At 42.0% G+C, this 17,888-nt stretch overlaps 1 protein-coding gene across 1 annotated transcript in view; it reads left to right on the forward strand.

The window, feature by feature from the left end:
* The first annotated feature begins 1,853 nt into the window (after nucleotides 1-1,853).
* The window catches only part of LOC124797920, a 175,934-nt gene continuing 159,899 nt past the window's right edge, over nucleotides 1,854-17,888 (forward strand). The window contains exons 1-2 of the mRNA XM_047261053.1: nucleotides 1,854-1,990; nucleotides 14,382-14,464. Coding sequence (XP_047117009.1) covers nucleotides 14,390-14,464 — 75 coding nt within the window. The 5' untranslated portion in view covers nucleotides 1,854-1,990; nucleotides 14,382-14,389. The remainder of the gene's footprint in view (nucleotides 1,991-14,381; nucleotides 14,465-17,888) is intronic.

A 17,888-nucleotide genomic window follows, 5' to 3' on the forward strand; every position in this document is an offset into this window, starting at 1 on the left:
GAACGTAGCCTCTGGGAACGTTAACAGCTAATCGCACCGCGATGCAGAACGCTTCGCCTGCAGCACCTGACACTGGAGTTGGCTAATTATATCCTTGAAGCTTTTGCCCTTACTAGATGAACCTGTAACAACACCCTGCTCTTCGTTGGATCTTCCCTAGTTCTTCTATAAATGATATCTCGTAAGGATGCCACACTGACAAGCAGTATTGGTCGAACGATGGTTTTGTAACGTGCCTTCTTTGTTAATGCACAAAATTTCATGAGAAATCTTCCACTGAATCCCATTTTGGCACCTGCCTTTCCTGCAATTAGTTTTATGTGGTCTTTCCTCTTGAAATCCCCGGTGCACATAATCAAAGATATTTTATGCAAGTAACTCCTTCCAGTGATTGTTCTGCAGTAGTGTACTCATACAATAACGGGTCTTTCTGTCTATGTACACGCAGTACGTTACATTTGTTGATGATGAGGAACCATTCACACTCCCCGCACCAAAAGACGATCGTCTGCCAATCTTCCTGCATTTCGCTACAATCTTCTCGCATAGTGACTTCTTTGTGTTCAACGGCAACATCCGATGTATTTACATATATAGTGAAAAGTAATGGACATATGACACTCCCTTGGAGTACGTTAGAAGACACCCTGAAGTTTGAAGACTTATGCCCACTGAGAAAGACATTACGTGTTCCGTTTGCCAGAAATTCTTCAGTCCAGTGACACAGTTGGTCTGAAATTTAGAACGCCCTTATTTTATTCACTAGGCGGCAGTGCGGAACTGTATCGAATTCCTTACCGTAGTGAAGGAACACGTCATTCGCTTGGGCGCCGGTATCCGCCACCCCTTGGGCTTTATGGACGGACAGATCGAACTTGGTTTCGCACGATCGTTGTCGTCGGAACCCATATTGATTCCCATAGAGTGGAATTTTTGTTCCCCGGAAATGTCATAACACTCGAGGTAAAGCACGTTCGAATATTCTGCTTGTGATCGACGTCAGAGACACAGGCCTACAATTTTGTGCGTGTGTTCGACGTTCCGTTTTGAAAGCGGGAAAACATATGCTGTTGCTTTACTGAAAGTTAGTTTGTATCCGACCTCTACTTTTTTGACAACATTTTTCGTTATAATCCTTCGACCTCCAATCAGAATGTTTCTTAGATCGCCTTTTCTGTTGAGAGTTGAAGTTTCGTTCGCGTAGGCAGCTTAGAGTTTGATCACCGTTTTGTAACGTATAACGCTCGCATCTATTGACGTTATTATCATTATTATTGTTGTTGTTATCACCTGTCGCAATGTTCATATAAACTTATGTGAAACATGGATCTCTGTAGATAATAAAAAGTTCCAAGAACTACATGCGAGAAATTTCAGTATGTTCAATTCCTAAATGTTAATAAACCCAACAAAGGTGTATTGCACGTGTGTTTGTTGCATCTCAACCGGTTTCCTTCGAGATGAACGCCATCAGGTGACACTCTTCATCAATAAATTCTCACAAAGTTGCAGAAATGTGGCGGTGTCACAATTCACTGCTGTTGAATTGCCATATATTATTCTAAAAGGATGATTCTGGAAGACGACGAGCACACTGAAGAAATGTGCCGGACCCCTGCACCATCACGGCCAGCGGAACGTGCAGTGAACATAACAACGGACTGCTGTATACTGGGATCGCCTGGCAGGATCGCGTTTTCGCTCGGTTTTCATGCGTCGAAAAGATAAAGGGCACAACCACTTGTCTGGACTTTAATATCGTCTACAGAATTTTTCAGAACGCCTGTGTTATCGGAAAGGTGACGCTCTCAGACCTTTGATAATTAAATGGCAATAAAAAGGAGCGTGATTTCCTCCGAAACAGCAGTACGCAGAAGTCTCCGGTCGGGAAGCACCAGCAGTCGGTGACGGATGGCAGCCTTATCGCACTTGCTTCTGATATCGCTGTAGACTTCGAACAGCTGTTACAATCCCCGCCTCTCTCGTGACGGTAGGTACTGAGCAGCAGCACGCTGAAGCGGAGTAAAGTTCGCTTGACAGCGGCTGCCACTGCGCTTGATTCGTTCTAAGAGTGAGAGACAGAGAAAGAACAGCCCTACAATACAAGTTGCATTGAAAAAGTTACGGGAATTTCCTAATATTGCGTGTTCTATTAGTCAGATCTGTGCGATTTTTCGTTGTTGTGTCGATAGATTCGTACGAAAAGTACCTGTAAGTGTTATACATTTCGGGTATTTAGTCTGTTATCAGGTATCAAAAAGGTTAAATTTGACTTGTCAGTGTCGCCGATTTTTTATTTTGTGTAAAACTGATTGTAAAATTTGTATTGCATTTCGTTACGAGAACGGAATAAAGTGCTGCAGTGATTTAGAAACCTTAAATATTGCTTATGGTCACTGCTATGATTGAAACACGGGTTTACGAATGGTGTAAGTGTTCTGAAGTTTTCCGTGAAGATACACTGAAGTTGTTGAGTGACTTGGATGTCCCAGCACACTATCAACCGACGAAATCGTGAAAAATGTGGAGGAAACGATTGTTAACGATTCTGGAATCGTAGTCGGGGAAGTCGCTGACAGTTTTGTGATATTGGTTGCCTCAATACGTGAAACGTACTCACATATTTGATGAGAAAAGTGTGGCAGTAAAATATGTTCAATGTGTTGCATTTTGAACAAAATCAGCGGTGAATACAAGTTGCACAGGAATCGTTAGATAAAGTCAACAGCGGCGCAGAACTATGTAGAAAAGTGTCGTAGTCGATGAAGAAACATGGATCTACGGATATGACGTGAAAACTAAGGCTCATTCGCCCCATTTGACGTATTTTGAATCTCCAAGAGCTAAAAAAATTCGACAAGTGTGGTCACATGTCAATGCTATGCTCACAGTGTTGTTCGATTTTTACTGCATAGTGCACGAAGAGTTCCTGCCACAAGGTAGAATGATCAATAGGGATTACTACTTTCAAGCTCAAGGCCGTTAACCGTCTGAAATAAAAGCCCAGGTTTGGGACGAAGCTTTTTATAACTTTGGCACCACGACAATGCATCTGCTCACACTGTACTACATTTCTTCTGTCGCCAAAATTATTTTTTACGGAAGCAATACTACAATTTTACCCCAGCCTCCACTTTCGCCAAATATGGCTGCTTGTGACTTCTTTCTGTTCCCAAAAATAAAGAACCTTTGAAAGCACCTCGTTTAGCAATCATACAAGAGATTAAAGCAGCTTCAGTGAGAGAGTTGAAACCTATCTCAGAGATAGAGTTCCAGAAGTGTTTCAGAGATTTGGAAAGGTGCTGGTGCAATGGACACTATTTTCAGAGTGATAACACCAGTATACACGAATAAATAAAACTTTTCCAAGCTCTGAAAATTCCTGTTTTCTTTTTAACCCACCTTGTATACTGCATTTATGTTACTTTACACCTTTCAGAGAACAGTTTGTTTTGTGAAACTGGCGCATAGCAGTTTGCGTACTTAGGAAACACCGCATTTCAGTCCGTGTCACTTCTGACAACATTCCCATCCACTATACAGCTGACACTGGTTTCTTTAAGCCGAATTACAGTTCTAGGTATTGCTCCCGATACAGTTTTACAAATAATGATACATATGTGTAGGACATGAAATATCGTTTCGTTACCGAAGTCACCACCGTTTGGGAACCATTTCAAGCACGTACATCCCCCCCCCCCCCCCCCGCTCCTCCTTTATGAAAACTGTAGTACTGTACTGCGTGGGAAATATGAAACAGACGCCCGCCTGTAATCTACCAAAGCCTGGCGTACAGGGTTTTCACAAATTACCGTTACAGACATCCGCGAGTTGTAGAGGGGAGTGCGTACATAATATACTGAATAGGAATCCATTTCATGAAACGTACCATTTCAGTTCTAGGGCAGTTTCAATTCATATGTTTAACTCACCCACTTTTGCATTAGGAACTGAAGTAGACGGTGACGTATTACAATTATTGGCTAAAAATTTGAAAGGAAACAGAACGAAACATTGCTTCATCACTTACGGACATTTGTTTGTATTAACACTTACGTTATTTGAAATCGAAAAAAGAACCTAACTTAATGTACGTACGGAACAATACTAATGTATTATAAAAACGGCTCGATATGGCGGCCACAAATGTTGTTACAGACATTATACTCACGGAGCGTGTTCTGGTAGATACTCTCCATCCCACCTGACGTCTCTTCAATTTCTCGTGCACCGGCCAGAACTCGTGCTAGCACATCTTCCACTATCTCTACAGGAGTCTCGTAAATTAAACTTAGCATAAACTGTGATAAATGGATATTTCGTTATATTTCCTTTTGCATTGTTACCTAATATTCCTGCTGCGTCACGCCTAATTCAATTTCTCAAGCAGAAGTAGATGAGCTAAACATCTGAAATGAAAGCGTCGTAGAACGTAAATGGTACGTTGCTGGACATAGGTTCCTATACAAAACATTAAGCAGTCACTCCCCTCTACAACTTCTACAAGTTTGTAACGGGAATTTCCGAACGCCGTGTATATTGCCATAATAACGGCTCCAGAATTCAACCTGTAAAGGTGTTATGTGTTACACTGAAATCCAAATAAATTTAAATTTACCTTCGCTCTGAGGGCGTCATCTGTTTCGTTCCTGCCGCGTTTCGTTCAGCTCTAGCGTTTTCAGCATAAATTTTGTTACGAGCGCTCGGTGCTGTGAGCAATTCATCGTTCCGCTTTTTGGAATACTGTCAACACAGGTACTTCGCCTATCGAATACCAACGATATGCGCCAATCATCTATTATTTGAATGTTTGGTCAGGAAGCTAAATACACCTTTAGTTTTTTTGTAGTACGTACAGTACAGATCTACTTGCTCGCCATTGTTACCAAGTTGGCAATTTCTTCGCCGCTCTCAGACAGATTTTTCATGGTTTGTGTGGACTACTCACCATACAGAGTGTTGGGTGTTATAAGCATGGCATTAAGTATTCGCACATACAGCACTCAATTATAGGCAAATACAATAGAGAATCACAATATAATACGTTCCCTGTTATATTAATTGTGTCTTTTAGCAGCATGTGAAATAGATAATTAACGGGTTGCGATAAACTGCGGTTTTCAGTTAACCTTTACCATGGTTTCAACGGATTTAAACCCGACTTCCTGAGAAAGACAAGAAACAAACTTCATACCAGCAAACAGCCGGTATAACTATCTCCACATGAAATGTGTCGTCAACGGTCTATACGTGCATATGTGAAAGTTAATATCCCTAGAATCAAGGGCTTGTCACATCAGTAAAACCAATATGAACATGGTTTGATATTTTAAGTTATTGGTTTTACTGAAGTGACAAGCCCTTGATTCTAGGGGCATTAAGTTTCACATATGCACGTACAGATCGTTGAGGACCCATTTCATGTTGTAACGGGACATCCTCCTCTAGCATTACTTTTCCTCAACAGTAGTTGTCGACTTCAGTATTATTTTTCGAATTTGGAACAGGACAGTGTTATCTCAGCCGCGTTTCTGAAAACTTTCAAACAATTTTAACACTATGTTATATTTCAAGCTAAAATTTATGAAAACGAATTACTTTATTTTCGGTATATAGCCAATTATAGCCGATAATTACTAGCAGCCGGCCGGGGTGGCCGTGCGGTTCTAGGCGCTACAGTCTGGAGCCGCAGGACCGCTACCGTCACAGGTTCGAATCCTGCCTCGGGCATGGATGTGTGTGATTTCCTTAGGTTAGTTAGGTTTAGATAGTTCTAAGTTCTAGGGGACTGATGACCTCTGAAGTCAAGTCCCATAGTGCTCAGAGCCATTTTTTAGATTAAAAATACTTAATTAGTAAAAAATACTATGTGAACTGTTTAATAATCTGAAACAAACACAACGATATCGTTATAGATCCCACTCTAGATGCCTTAGATCAAGAAAAAGACGAAATGCGTCTGGAAAAAATAGAGTCGGAGCAAGGAAAAGCAGTTTTATTTACAAAACAAGTATTACTGTGCTTGCTGCGGGGGATGGCAACGCAAGAAAACTTGTAAATTTTCAACATTAGTCATTATACGACCAGTGGGTAAAATATTCAATATGTTCTTGTACATCATTAGGTTATTAATTGTTAATAAAGTCTTCAAACTTGTGGATAACTGTTGTTCACTCCACGCTAGACACTGTCTAACGACTTGTTTCTTGTGGGCGTAGAGGAGGCAGCCAGCACTCACATTCAAATCAATGCTAGCGCCGTCTAAACATTCCATTACTGAAGCGCCGGCTGAGAAATGTCACGAGAAACATCTACTGGTGTATGCCGGAGTCGTACCACTCTCGCTATGAAGTTTTCAGAACTACGTACATATGTGCCGTCCTTTACATTGATATGAAAGACGCAGTTTGCTATTCGCACCGGGTCTAATTTGCAGCCACAACAATGGGATTACAGTAGCTCTAGGTGCGCAATTTAGTCGTATTGGTTCATCCCTTTAGGCTCTGCCTCGTTCATAATCGTGTCGGAAAATTCTCTTCCTCTTATGTCACAGTGCTCCGTCAAGCAAGCAACGAAGAAGTAAGTCTCCCACATGTTTCATTATTAGAAACACCAAGTAATTGCTGTAGTGGACTGCATTTGCGTTAGGAGCATTAACGGAGAGTTATGGTTGTATCAGCATCTTTGTTTCCAGCGTGTCTTCTTCTATTGCTAAACTTTTTTCCGTTAACACAGGGGTTTCTGCGGGAGGTGTGAAGTCCAAGAAATCTCTAACTGCTGGGAAGCTGGAAGCTATTGTTGTCAGGGAACTGCTGGAGGTGTGCACAGACCGGCGTGTAGAATGGCCGGTGTCCATTTCTGCAGCTGTTGCCGCCTTCCTCTGGGGAGCGAAGTTCGGCCCTGAAGTCGCCACTTGTGCGGGCAGCGTTATCTGACAGCCGCCCAACATCTTCTCGCTCACTCTCTGGGACGCACACAACTGCTGCACACAAACGTCTCCCAACAGGATGCCGGAGCAACAGTTCCTATCACGACAGATACAGACTTCTAGTGGAAGCGTGTGACACTGCTCACGCAGTGAAAATTGAAGACCGGGCCAATGGTTCAAGTTGTTTCGAGAACGAAGCAAAGAAAAAACGCAAATGGAACACTTCCCTTCCTTTTCACAGTAATCTCCATAGATCTTAATGTTTATTGGGATTTACAGTTTCTTGAAACTGTCAGTGAAATTTTATTTGTTTATTATTATTATTAATGTTAGTTCCACACGACTTTGAGTGTACACGGAAATGTGATTCACATTATAGTGCCCTGCAGTTTTTATAATTGCTTACCCACTCAGGATTGACCTGGTAGCGGCTTATGATGATACTCAGCTGAAGACAGCGGAGCTCGGTCAATTTGTGAATGTGGTTTCCACCAGTTTCCCACCGTGTTCACTTCTGCCCATCATACAATTTATGTCCAGATAAGGAACAGGTGTTCCAGTTACCCTGACATTTGTGAACTGTAGCGTTACCACTGTCTCTAGAACTCCTGTTATTTTCGATATCAATTCTCTGGATCACTCACCCTATTTGTGTTGGTATCTGCTGTACTTTCTCTTTCGTCGTACTTTTTGTCGGTTGACCACGTACTGGGTGTTTTAATAGTTTTCGTTCTATCTGGTAATCGCTTGGACCACTAATCCAATCATAAACACATTTCCTTGCTCACGGTCTGCTTTTCATACATTTACACCAGAATCACATAAGTCTTAAGTCTCAACTTTATTCACAATTTTTCACAAAATTTGATTAGGACTAACGTTTTGCAATAGACGGCAGTAGCTGCAAGTGGGGTTCGGGTGGTTGGTCATAGGTGTAATACAATAAGCTTAGCCATCGGAAAATATAATGCCATAAAAATATTAGTCGATTTGTGATTGCATCATAAGGTTATTCTCGATTAAGTATGTCAACTTACGTACCCATTTCTCGCCATTTGGGGGAAGTTTTAATTTTCTGCTTTAACATGAAGAAATCTGCGGGTGTGGCTCATAAAATGCTGGGTAAGACCAATGGTGAGTCAACTATTAGTGAAAGACCGTGCAGAGAATGTTTTCAATGCCTTAAGAACTCTGATTTTGATGTCGAAGACCGGCATGGCGGTGGAAGACAGAACGTTTTCCTAACTACTGAAACCGTCAAAATATACACGGAAATGTTGAAATGAGAAGTCTTATCCCTCCCGCCGTATTCTCCATACGTTGCTCTCTCTGACTACCACCTTTTTCGATCAGTGACATACAGTCTGGATGACCAGCACTTCCGATCATACTAAGAAGTGTAAAATTGAATCGATTCATGGATCCCCACAAAAGACGCCCATTTCTTCCGCCACGGGATTCGTACACTATCCGAAAGATGGGTGAATGTAGTGGCCAGCGATCGGCAAGAGTATGAATCATAGATTTTTGTAGGTTTTTCACAATAAAAAAGGCGGAAGCAAAGTTGTAGATCTAGTATGTTTACTCGTTGCTCCAGTTCACTATGAAACAATTCCACACATTTACTAGATTTGGTTAGCTGAGTAAGACGAAGGAACTACATTTTAGTGCAGTAAACATTACTTGACACTATTCGAATATGTTCACTAACAAAATTTTTAGACACACTGCTCTTCACATAACTGTCCACTCTCTCAACTTTTTAAAGACGCTCTAACTTTTAAACATACACACACCCCTATGTAATGCTCAGTTGTCCACTATATGTCATGAAAGGCCTATCCGTCAGCGTAGAAGGAGTTGGGACGTCTTGTGTTGACCGTAGAGAGCCAGTAACAGCAGCGCTCGTTAGCCACGAGAGCTCAGTGACTTCGAACGTGGACTAGGGCGTTGGGTGTCACATGGTTAATCAATCTATCAAAGCCGTTTCAACCTTTATAAGGATGCCCAAGTTGACAGTTGCTTATGTGATTGTGAAGTGGAAATGAGAAAGAACAACGACAGAGAAACCCGCACCGTGGTGATCTGAATTACCGACGGCCAGGGACCGTCGAGCATAGCGGAGGATGATCGCATGAAATCAGCGGCAGGAATCAGTGTTGAGTTTCTAAGTGCTACCAGCAGTCCAGCGCATATAATGACTGAGTTTAGGGAGTTAAAAAGAATGTGGTTCTGTGGTCCTGTACTCAGTGCTATGTGACACTTGAGGTGATGAAAAGAGCAACACCACTGGACAATGGGTACGTAGGAACGACTGATTTGGAGTGGTGAATTACGCTGTGCACTGTAACAGTCAGATGGTCCCGTTTTGATTTGGCGAATGTTCTTGAGAATGTTACCTGGCATCGTGTGTAGTGCCAACAGTGAAGTACACACGAGGCCGGATTAGAGTTTCCGTGGTTCGTGTGTAGTCGCCTTATTGTGCTTAAGAAAACGCTAAATGCGAAAGGAAGAGAATACATTATGCAGCATTACGTACTGCATAGAATAGAGGAACAATTCGGAGATCATGACTGTTTATATCAAAATTACAACGCCCTCTGTCATAAATCAGCATTTTTGAGGCAACTGTTTGTGGACAGTAACAGTCCTGAAGTGAACTTGCCTGCTCTGAGTTCCGAACTGAACTCCGTGGGAACTCCTTCAGGCTGAGTTAGAACTTGGACTTCATTTCAGGCCCAAGCGTTTCGGATGTCGAGGAAGAATGGACTGCCATTCCTCTACAGACATTCAGACACCTCATTAAAAGTGTCCCCTGAAGATTTCAAAATGTTATAGAGGAGAAGGGTGGACACTAATAGGTTTACAGACGTTTTCGACGAGATAGTGTAACTTATACAACCATAACCGCACGTAACAGAAAGTGATAGAGGTTTCGTTTCTGTACTTTTAAATTGCATGTGATGATTAGTTTCGATCACTGATAGTCGCTAAGATACGGACTCTATAAAAGACAAACGAGACATGGTTGCGTATATGAATGTGTTGCAAACACTTGTATTAGCAGTAAAGACTCTTTCACTTTTGTATATTTCAAGAAAATGGTCGGTTATTATTACTGTTATTATCACGATTTACCCATCCAAGACAGTCTATTAAGGTAATTTGCAAATCTACAAATTTACAACTTGTTTATGGAACATGATGAAGATTTCTAAACATCATATGAATTTTGAATTCGTCAGTCTTGCGACTCGTACATCTGCTGAAACGAAATGATTCAGCGTGCTGGTTACAGATTGTTTAGCATTGACCAAGAGGTGTTCTGCACCTCGAAGTTTTCTTCATATAAACGTTAGACATTCAGGAACCTATACTCACCTCGCCAAGCTCTTTTCTGCGTAGCGTCACACCAGCTGGCACTCTGTCCTCTTGTCTCCCACGTCTGGCAAGACAACTGAAAGCCAGAAGCAGGCTATTCAGGTTTTGTGTACGTCTTGCGGGCGCCTTGTTTCGTCACAGTTTCATTCGTTGAGCGGAAGATGATGCTATTCGTGCTGTTGTAAGGAGATAACACAGTCTTGACTTCAGTCTAGGACTTGATGCTTCAATCCCATACACGGAAGGTCTGACGACATCTCCCCGTTCTTTCCTCTCAACCTCTGTTGCTGATCTGAGTCTAAAATCCGGGGCTTCTATGCATATGAAGTGGCTGATTTTGACAACTGAGACAACCTATCAAAATATGGTCCGTCTCATGCATTTACATCTCATGTATTGACTCAAAAATAATCACGTAGTTGATTCTCAGTACAGTCTGTCTCTTATAGGCTTTCGTTGCCTAGATCTAGTTCCGTCGGCAAGAAATCTGGGACAAATAATGTATCTTCAAGTAAGCATTCTACAATGTAAATTCATCCCTAAAAATCTGTTCACTTTTATGAGTGACTTTTATATGGACGTTGTCTCTAATGACTTTCGAGTAGGTTTAAAGCGTTGTCTTGCATTTGTCGAATTGCATACTTTAGAGTTAAACAGTACCTTAAATCAGCATTTATAATCTCAAACCATTCATCAAGATGTTTTACCTGATTTGTTACAGATTTACTATACTGCAAAAGTTATTGCCCTGTTCCTTTATAATCTGTAGCACATAACGTTTACAGACTTTCTGACGGAAGCAGAGACAGTTTATTTGAAGGGCTACGAACTGTCATGCTGTGACATTATGAATTAAAGAACGAGCAAAGTATTAAGGCTTAGCTTTTAGTTATGGCGGCATTGTTATAGTAGGCGCACGAGATCGGAGTGGACAAAGATATCGGTGGAAATCGGCGATGACTTGTTAGTAGAAACTCTGCTAACAATCACCTCAGCTGATGTATGTAGACCATGGACAACTTAAATGAGTGTCACACTAAATGTTGCTGAAATGCAAGGAATTCGGAAACAAAGGGCACCGCAATGTATCACGTTCACACAACTAAATCGTTAGAGTGTTGTTTATTGAAATCTCGAAGGCAGTGAGAATTCCGAAAAGAGAAAATGTAATATTATAGGTCGGAAGCTCATAGAGAAATGAGAAATCCGTAAAAGAGAGGCATTCGGTGTCAGATTAATTATACATTGTAAAGTCTGTAGGGTGCAGTGGTATACGTTTGGAAGACGTCCTTGATAACAAAAAAGTTAAAAATACATTACTTTCAAATAAGATAACTGATTATACACAGTTCTCATTTTCTATGTAGATGAATGTAAATGGTGTTGTAGTCAAAGTTTAATGTTTTAACATCCGAAAAATTGTAAAAACATAATTTAGTGATAAATCGTATCTTTCCTTACATGTTGCAGTATATAGAGCGAAATTATTTATTTTTCTGCCTGAATATCCCTGCGGAACTCCTGACTTGATTGATTTTCCATAGTTATTTTATAATAAAATGTAAATAGATCTAACATTATTGAAATGGCAGCCAACTGTTGCATAACAGTTAGTTAAAAGTACGTATGAAATTGTGTTAGAATTAGGACAATTACTCATTTGCGGTTGTCAGTGCTGATCTTCCGTTATCGATTATGATGAGATTGCAGATCATAGCAGAAAAAGAAGAAAAGGACGAAGTATAAATATTTCCTGTTATCCGCTATATGCCCATTAATAGTTCTATTGTTGTCAGCACGGAGGAATAAATCTGTTGATTGGGATTCTTTTCGAATTTATTCACTAGCGTGAAACAACAACTTAACGACAATGTAATGAGGCGCGATAAATGCTGGTGGCTTATCGTTTAAGACTGGACGAAATTTAAGGAATTTTAACATTAAGGGTGTGTTCCGTCCACCTTCTAAGATTAGGGCACTGCTCGGCTCTGTGAAAGATGATTTGGGGCGTAGGAAACCCAGTGTGTACAAAATTCTGTGTCAAGGTGGGAAAGCTTACATTGGCCGTTCGATTCGCACAGCGCATGACAGGTGTGTGGAACATCGCCGTCATACGAGGCTACAACAGCCGGAAAAATCGGCAGTAGCAGAACACTGCTTAAATGAGGGACGCAGTATGAGATTTGATGAAACTGTGGTAGTTGCCAATATTTCCGGTTTTTGGAACAGTGTCTATAAAGAGGCGATTGAAATAAGGTTGGCTGATAATTTAATCAACAGAGACAATGGTTTCCCCTTAACAAGACATGGAATCCTGTATTATCTCGCATCAAAATTGAACGTTCTTCGGTGCGGCCCCGAGTGCGATATATCGTTGCCAGCAGTGTTCCACTAAAGGCGACGCCACCTCCCTGTCTTGGAGGGCAGCAACCGTGATGGGCAGTGAATGCGCCGTGTACTGAACGGTGGCCCATATAGGACGTCGATTTGCAGCCTGGCGTCAGTTGTCAGCAGGACTCATCAGCAGAAGCAGCATTTTCCTGAAGATGGAAACCAGTTGGATCGCCGAAATATCGAGTCAAGTTGATTTTAGGATCCGGCAGCAAACCCGAAGAGACTTTCAAGACTTATTATGCCGGAGAAGGCCTACGTAATCACAGTAGGCTGCCCATCTGGACGAGTTTCAGGGAGACCGTATCGTGGGATTGCGGGAGACGGGGTAGCCTTGTCGCCATACTGTGTTCGACACCGGTCGTACGGAAACCACCATTCCCGATTTCTGGCAGCAATGGATACAGGAAGGCACACATGCACGACATATGGGACGTGGACGTCCAATGTGCACCACATAGAGAGAGCACCGAAAGGTTGTCCGCCAAACGCGAACAGATCCGACGGGAATGATAGGGGCCATTCAGGGGGTTGTTCTGCCGTCTGTGCAACAACCTAGCAAGAGCTAGTACCGTGCATGACGCAGGGCTCGCTGCACACGCCAACCATTATGACTCCAGCTACTCACATCCCCACAGCATTGCGCCCCACTCAACTGGTGTCAGCAACCACTGCCGTGGTGCAGTGCGAACTGGCAGAGGATCATCTTCAATGACGAGTTGCGCACTTCTACCTTGGAGGCGACAACCACCGTATATGTGTCTGGAGGTGCAGTGGAGTGCCTCATGAAGACTGGTTTGTGAGATCCCACCACACGTTCGGCCATTCTGGTGTGATGATGTGGGGAGTGTTATCCTATAGTGCCCATTCACCATTAGTGTCCCTAAAGGGCTCTGTAGCAGCAGCACGATACCTGAATGAAGCCGTGCAGGCTGTAGCTCAGTTGTTCGTGAACGTCCACGCCCCTGCCCTGTTTCAACGGTAAGTTCTAGTCCTCAAACCGTTGCCACATGCCGAACGTGCATTTGAACTGTGAATATTCTGCCACGGTCAGCCACATCGCCCGATCTCTTCCCGGTTGAGAATGTGTGGGGTGCCATAGAACGTGGCAACAGAACTCCACCTCCACCCACCAATCTGTAGGATCTGTTCGCTCAGTTACTAGCGGCGTGGGATGGATAATCACAATAAAATGTCTGAGACTTGTAAATCTCCACGCCGCACGTCATGATGCTTGTATTCAGAGTCAGGGGGCCTGACGTACTAACAAGTAAGTTTCGTGCCCATGTAGCACACAACATGTTGGTCCACGTTGAAAGTGTAATCATTTCGTACGCGTGGTACGATCTACATGCCTATCAAGAGTGATCCCACTCTTCATTGTTCTTCTGGGTGCAGCTCTTCTTCGATTCCCGGCGGGGTCAGGGATTTTCTCTGCCTTGTGATGACTGGGTGTTGTGTGATGTCCCTAGGTCAGTTAGGTTTAAGTAATTCTAAGTTCTAGGGGACTGATGACCATAGATGTTAAGTCACATTGTGCTCAGAGCCATTTGATTCAACCATTTTTTGCAGCTCTTTTTATGGCGTTCGTTATTTCTGAGTGGAAGTGCAAACGATGTCTCTATGACCATTGTCTTATGTATAGAGATGTATTATTTACATTTACCTATTTTCGTTTCAGAATAAATTATGGCGCTAGCTGTGGAGAAGAATTTCGTCTGGGTCCTGGTGGTGCTTGGGTGCCTCGTTACCATAAGTCTCCAGGTATATAGTTATAATAGATGAAAAAATAATCTTCTCGTCGCTTTCTGCAGATCACTTCTGAATGTTCCAAATCCAGCACCCTATAACTGTAGCCCCGTGCAGCAGTATTGAAATGATGTACCGCAACTGAATGTGAACATAATGTAGGAGACAACGTTCAGTCAGGGCTACAGCCAAAATGATTCTCCAGTGGATAAAGTAAGCTAGATATTTTCTCTCATGACATGTAAGTGATGTCTCATATTTTCAGCGACCTCCATAGTCCCCAGCTCCTGACTGTGGAAACATGCTGTGCTGATATTTGAACTGCCAGTATGCTGATATTTTATAAAATGTAATAGTCAGCCTTATTACCTCGCGGTGACCTTAAGCAAAACCATTGAATAGAATAGTATTATTAACTAGACATTGTACTTGTAATCGAGATAGTGTATCTTAAACCATAGATGAAAGACACATTGCATGACATCCATATATTGGAAACAATATATCAAGGAGGCAGATTCAGGAAGAAGCGCAAATTTTTCTTTGTTGTAGTGTTTTCAGCCAAAATTTGTTGAACGTAATGGTGAAGTCATAGTTAAATATACAGAAAAATGCGTAAAATTCAATATTAGTTCTAAGGGAAAGAAATTTGGCAACATTAATCAAGCGCTTTGGCAGAGCCACTTGCGGATAATTAATAAACTAGCATCGAATAATGGCGAATGCGGTGCTTTTTGCAGAATTTGTATGACGTAGATGTGATTTGTTGGAATATTACTTTCTAAAAAATTTCAGTAACTACGATCTGCAGTGAAACTTCATTAATTGAAGTATGACGTTAAGTTATACTTGGAATATACAGCTGCTTCCGAGGTAGTAATTTGTTTCGACATAATAGCACAGCTTACATTGCTGGCGGATTATCACGCAACATTGATTTTTACAAACTTCTTTGTTACACATATCTGGAGTGTCTTTGGGAATATGTCGCGATTTCCGAGATGTTTACTAGATTCATATCGAGTAGTACAACTTAAATTGGCGTGAATGATATGAGCAGCAATGATATTTACGTTCATGACTGTCCCGAACATAAGGCGGCTCTCTCGGAATGCTGTATGCCGTGACGATCCACCATCCTGTACAGCCTGTTGCCAACTGAATCGCTGTATGTCATCTTTCACTCTTAAAAATCATTTTCAGCATAAGTTACTCTCTCTGTTTACGTATTATATATACTGGGTTTAAAAATCCTACGTATACCGAAATCTAGAGTGTTTAGAGGAGATTAAAAAACTACTTTTTTATGTGACAAAAGTGTCACGGGTGCACTGTCTCGCTACTACGAGTAGTTGAAGGATCTCACACTGTATCTCCATTAGTCCAAAGATCACAGTTGTTTTGACTGCTTTGTATGCATATTGCTGACACTGATACCTGGTTTGCAACACAGCCACATCTTAACCGGTAGCAAACGTGACTTTTCATTACGGCTAGCAGCTTCCACGCTCTTGGATAAATAATTATATTTTTATTGTGTATTTGCATTTTTTTATTTTGCGTTTGCGTGTAAGTTGCACTTATGTCTACATATCCTCGATGGGTGATGAGACTCTGTCTCATGACGGTCCCCACAACTGTTAGCTGTACACATCAGAGAACATTTGGGCAATGTTCCTCCTGACTGTTGGATTGGGGATGAAGCGTTTGGGGTACGAGGCGCTGGCAGACATGCCAGAAGAGTTGTTAGCCCCTTTGAGAGAAGCTGCAACTTCATTCGTGAAACATCTGACCAGCGGTGGCCACGATGTTGGGATTACGGATTAACTTCAAAACTTTGTAGACCATTAGTAGACCATTGTAACAACATAAAGCGCAACTAGTAAAGTGCAGAACTCTGCATATTTCGAGAAAATCACAAGAGAAGTCTTACGCATCTATTATGGAACTGATGAACTTATATGAAGGGATAGTCTGTAGGCCGGCCGCTGTGGCCGAGCGGTTCTAGGTGCTTCAGTCTGGTACCGTGCGACTGAAACGGTCGCAGGTTCGAATCCTGCCTCTGGCATGGATGTGTGTGAAGTCCTTAGGTTAGTTAGGTTTAAGTAGTTCAAAGTTATAGGGGACTGATGGCCTCTTATGTTGAGTCCCTTAGTGCTCAGAGACATTTGGACCAGTTTATCGCCTGTAGGAGGTCACTGTGGTGAAGCGATTAGCGTTCGTCCCTACCAAGTAGGTCATGAGCGAGGCCATGGCTGGAACCTTGTAACCATCTGCTTCTTAAGCTACAGTTTTTCATCTCTGGCTCCATTATTTAATTTATATGACGCCTGAAAGGTAATATGATGAAAGAAAACGGGGTGCGTTTTCATGAAGTTGTAGTGAATTTCAAGGACGAGGGACAAGCTCGGAAAGCCCAAGTCAGACTTCCATAAATAATTATGCGAATGACGTTATTCGCTGCCAATAATATGGCAAGTCACAATGTGGCAGATCACGAAAGAAATGTACAGCTACTCGCCGAATGAGCTCTCGACATCACACATTTCAGGATGGTATTACAGGATGGTCATACAGTCATTGAAAACATAAATAGGATATGTTAATGTCGAGTAGTAGCTTTCGATCTACTGCTAGTGCTTTACCAGGGAAAATATGTGAAAGGAAGAAATATTTCCTTTCAATGAGAAGGGTGTTTTAAAAAGAGCAGAGTGTTCCTAACTGATTTTCGAGTTTAAGACAATTAAATTTTACAACGACGACATTATTTCCGCTAATTTAGTATATTTATTTTACTTAGGCCACTACAGACCATTTTCTGCTAGCCTATATATCTCCTGTGGACAATTCAACATGTACCGGGTGGTTATAATTAAACTTTTACTATTTAAAACGTTCTAATACGGCAACTAATTATAGTATGAGGAGCAAACTATGTTGCATTAATGTCAAGGACATGGGGAAGAGAAATAATGCAGAATCAACTCAACTGAAACACATATAATGCGCTGCTTCGGTACATCATATCATCACATATCGGTAACATTACCGCTACAAAAGGAACTCAATATGGCGCCCATCAGTGCAGGAGCGTCTGAAAGCACAGGATTTCATTCTACACTGCAGAGCAAAGCATGTCCGTCGTTATACTGGTCACCTCTGTTGATATGCTACGCTTCAGATCAGCACATGTGTGTATGTTCCCCTGGTAAACCCTGTCCTTCAGGTGGCTCCACAACCAGATATCACAGGGTGTGAGATCATGTGATCGCGCCGGCCAAGCATTTGGAAGCGATCTGCTGATAATTTGATTGTTTCCAAGTGTATTTCGGAGAAGCAGGCGAACTTCACGAGTGTGCGGTGGGGCCCCATCTTTCGTGGAAACTGTTGAGGTCAATGCGTCTCTCTCCTGTAGGGCGCGTAAGAAATGTTAACGCAG

This window comes from Schistocerca piceifrons, chromosome 5, assembly GCF_021461385.2.
Source record: "Schistocerca piceifrons isolate TAMUIC-IGC-003096 chromosome 5, iqSchPice1.1, whole genome shotgun sequence".
In the NCBI taxonomy this organism is placed as follows: Eukaryota; Metazoa; Arthropoda; class Insecta; order Orthoptera; family Acrididae; genus Schistocerca; species Schistocerca piceifrons.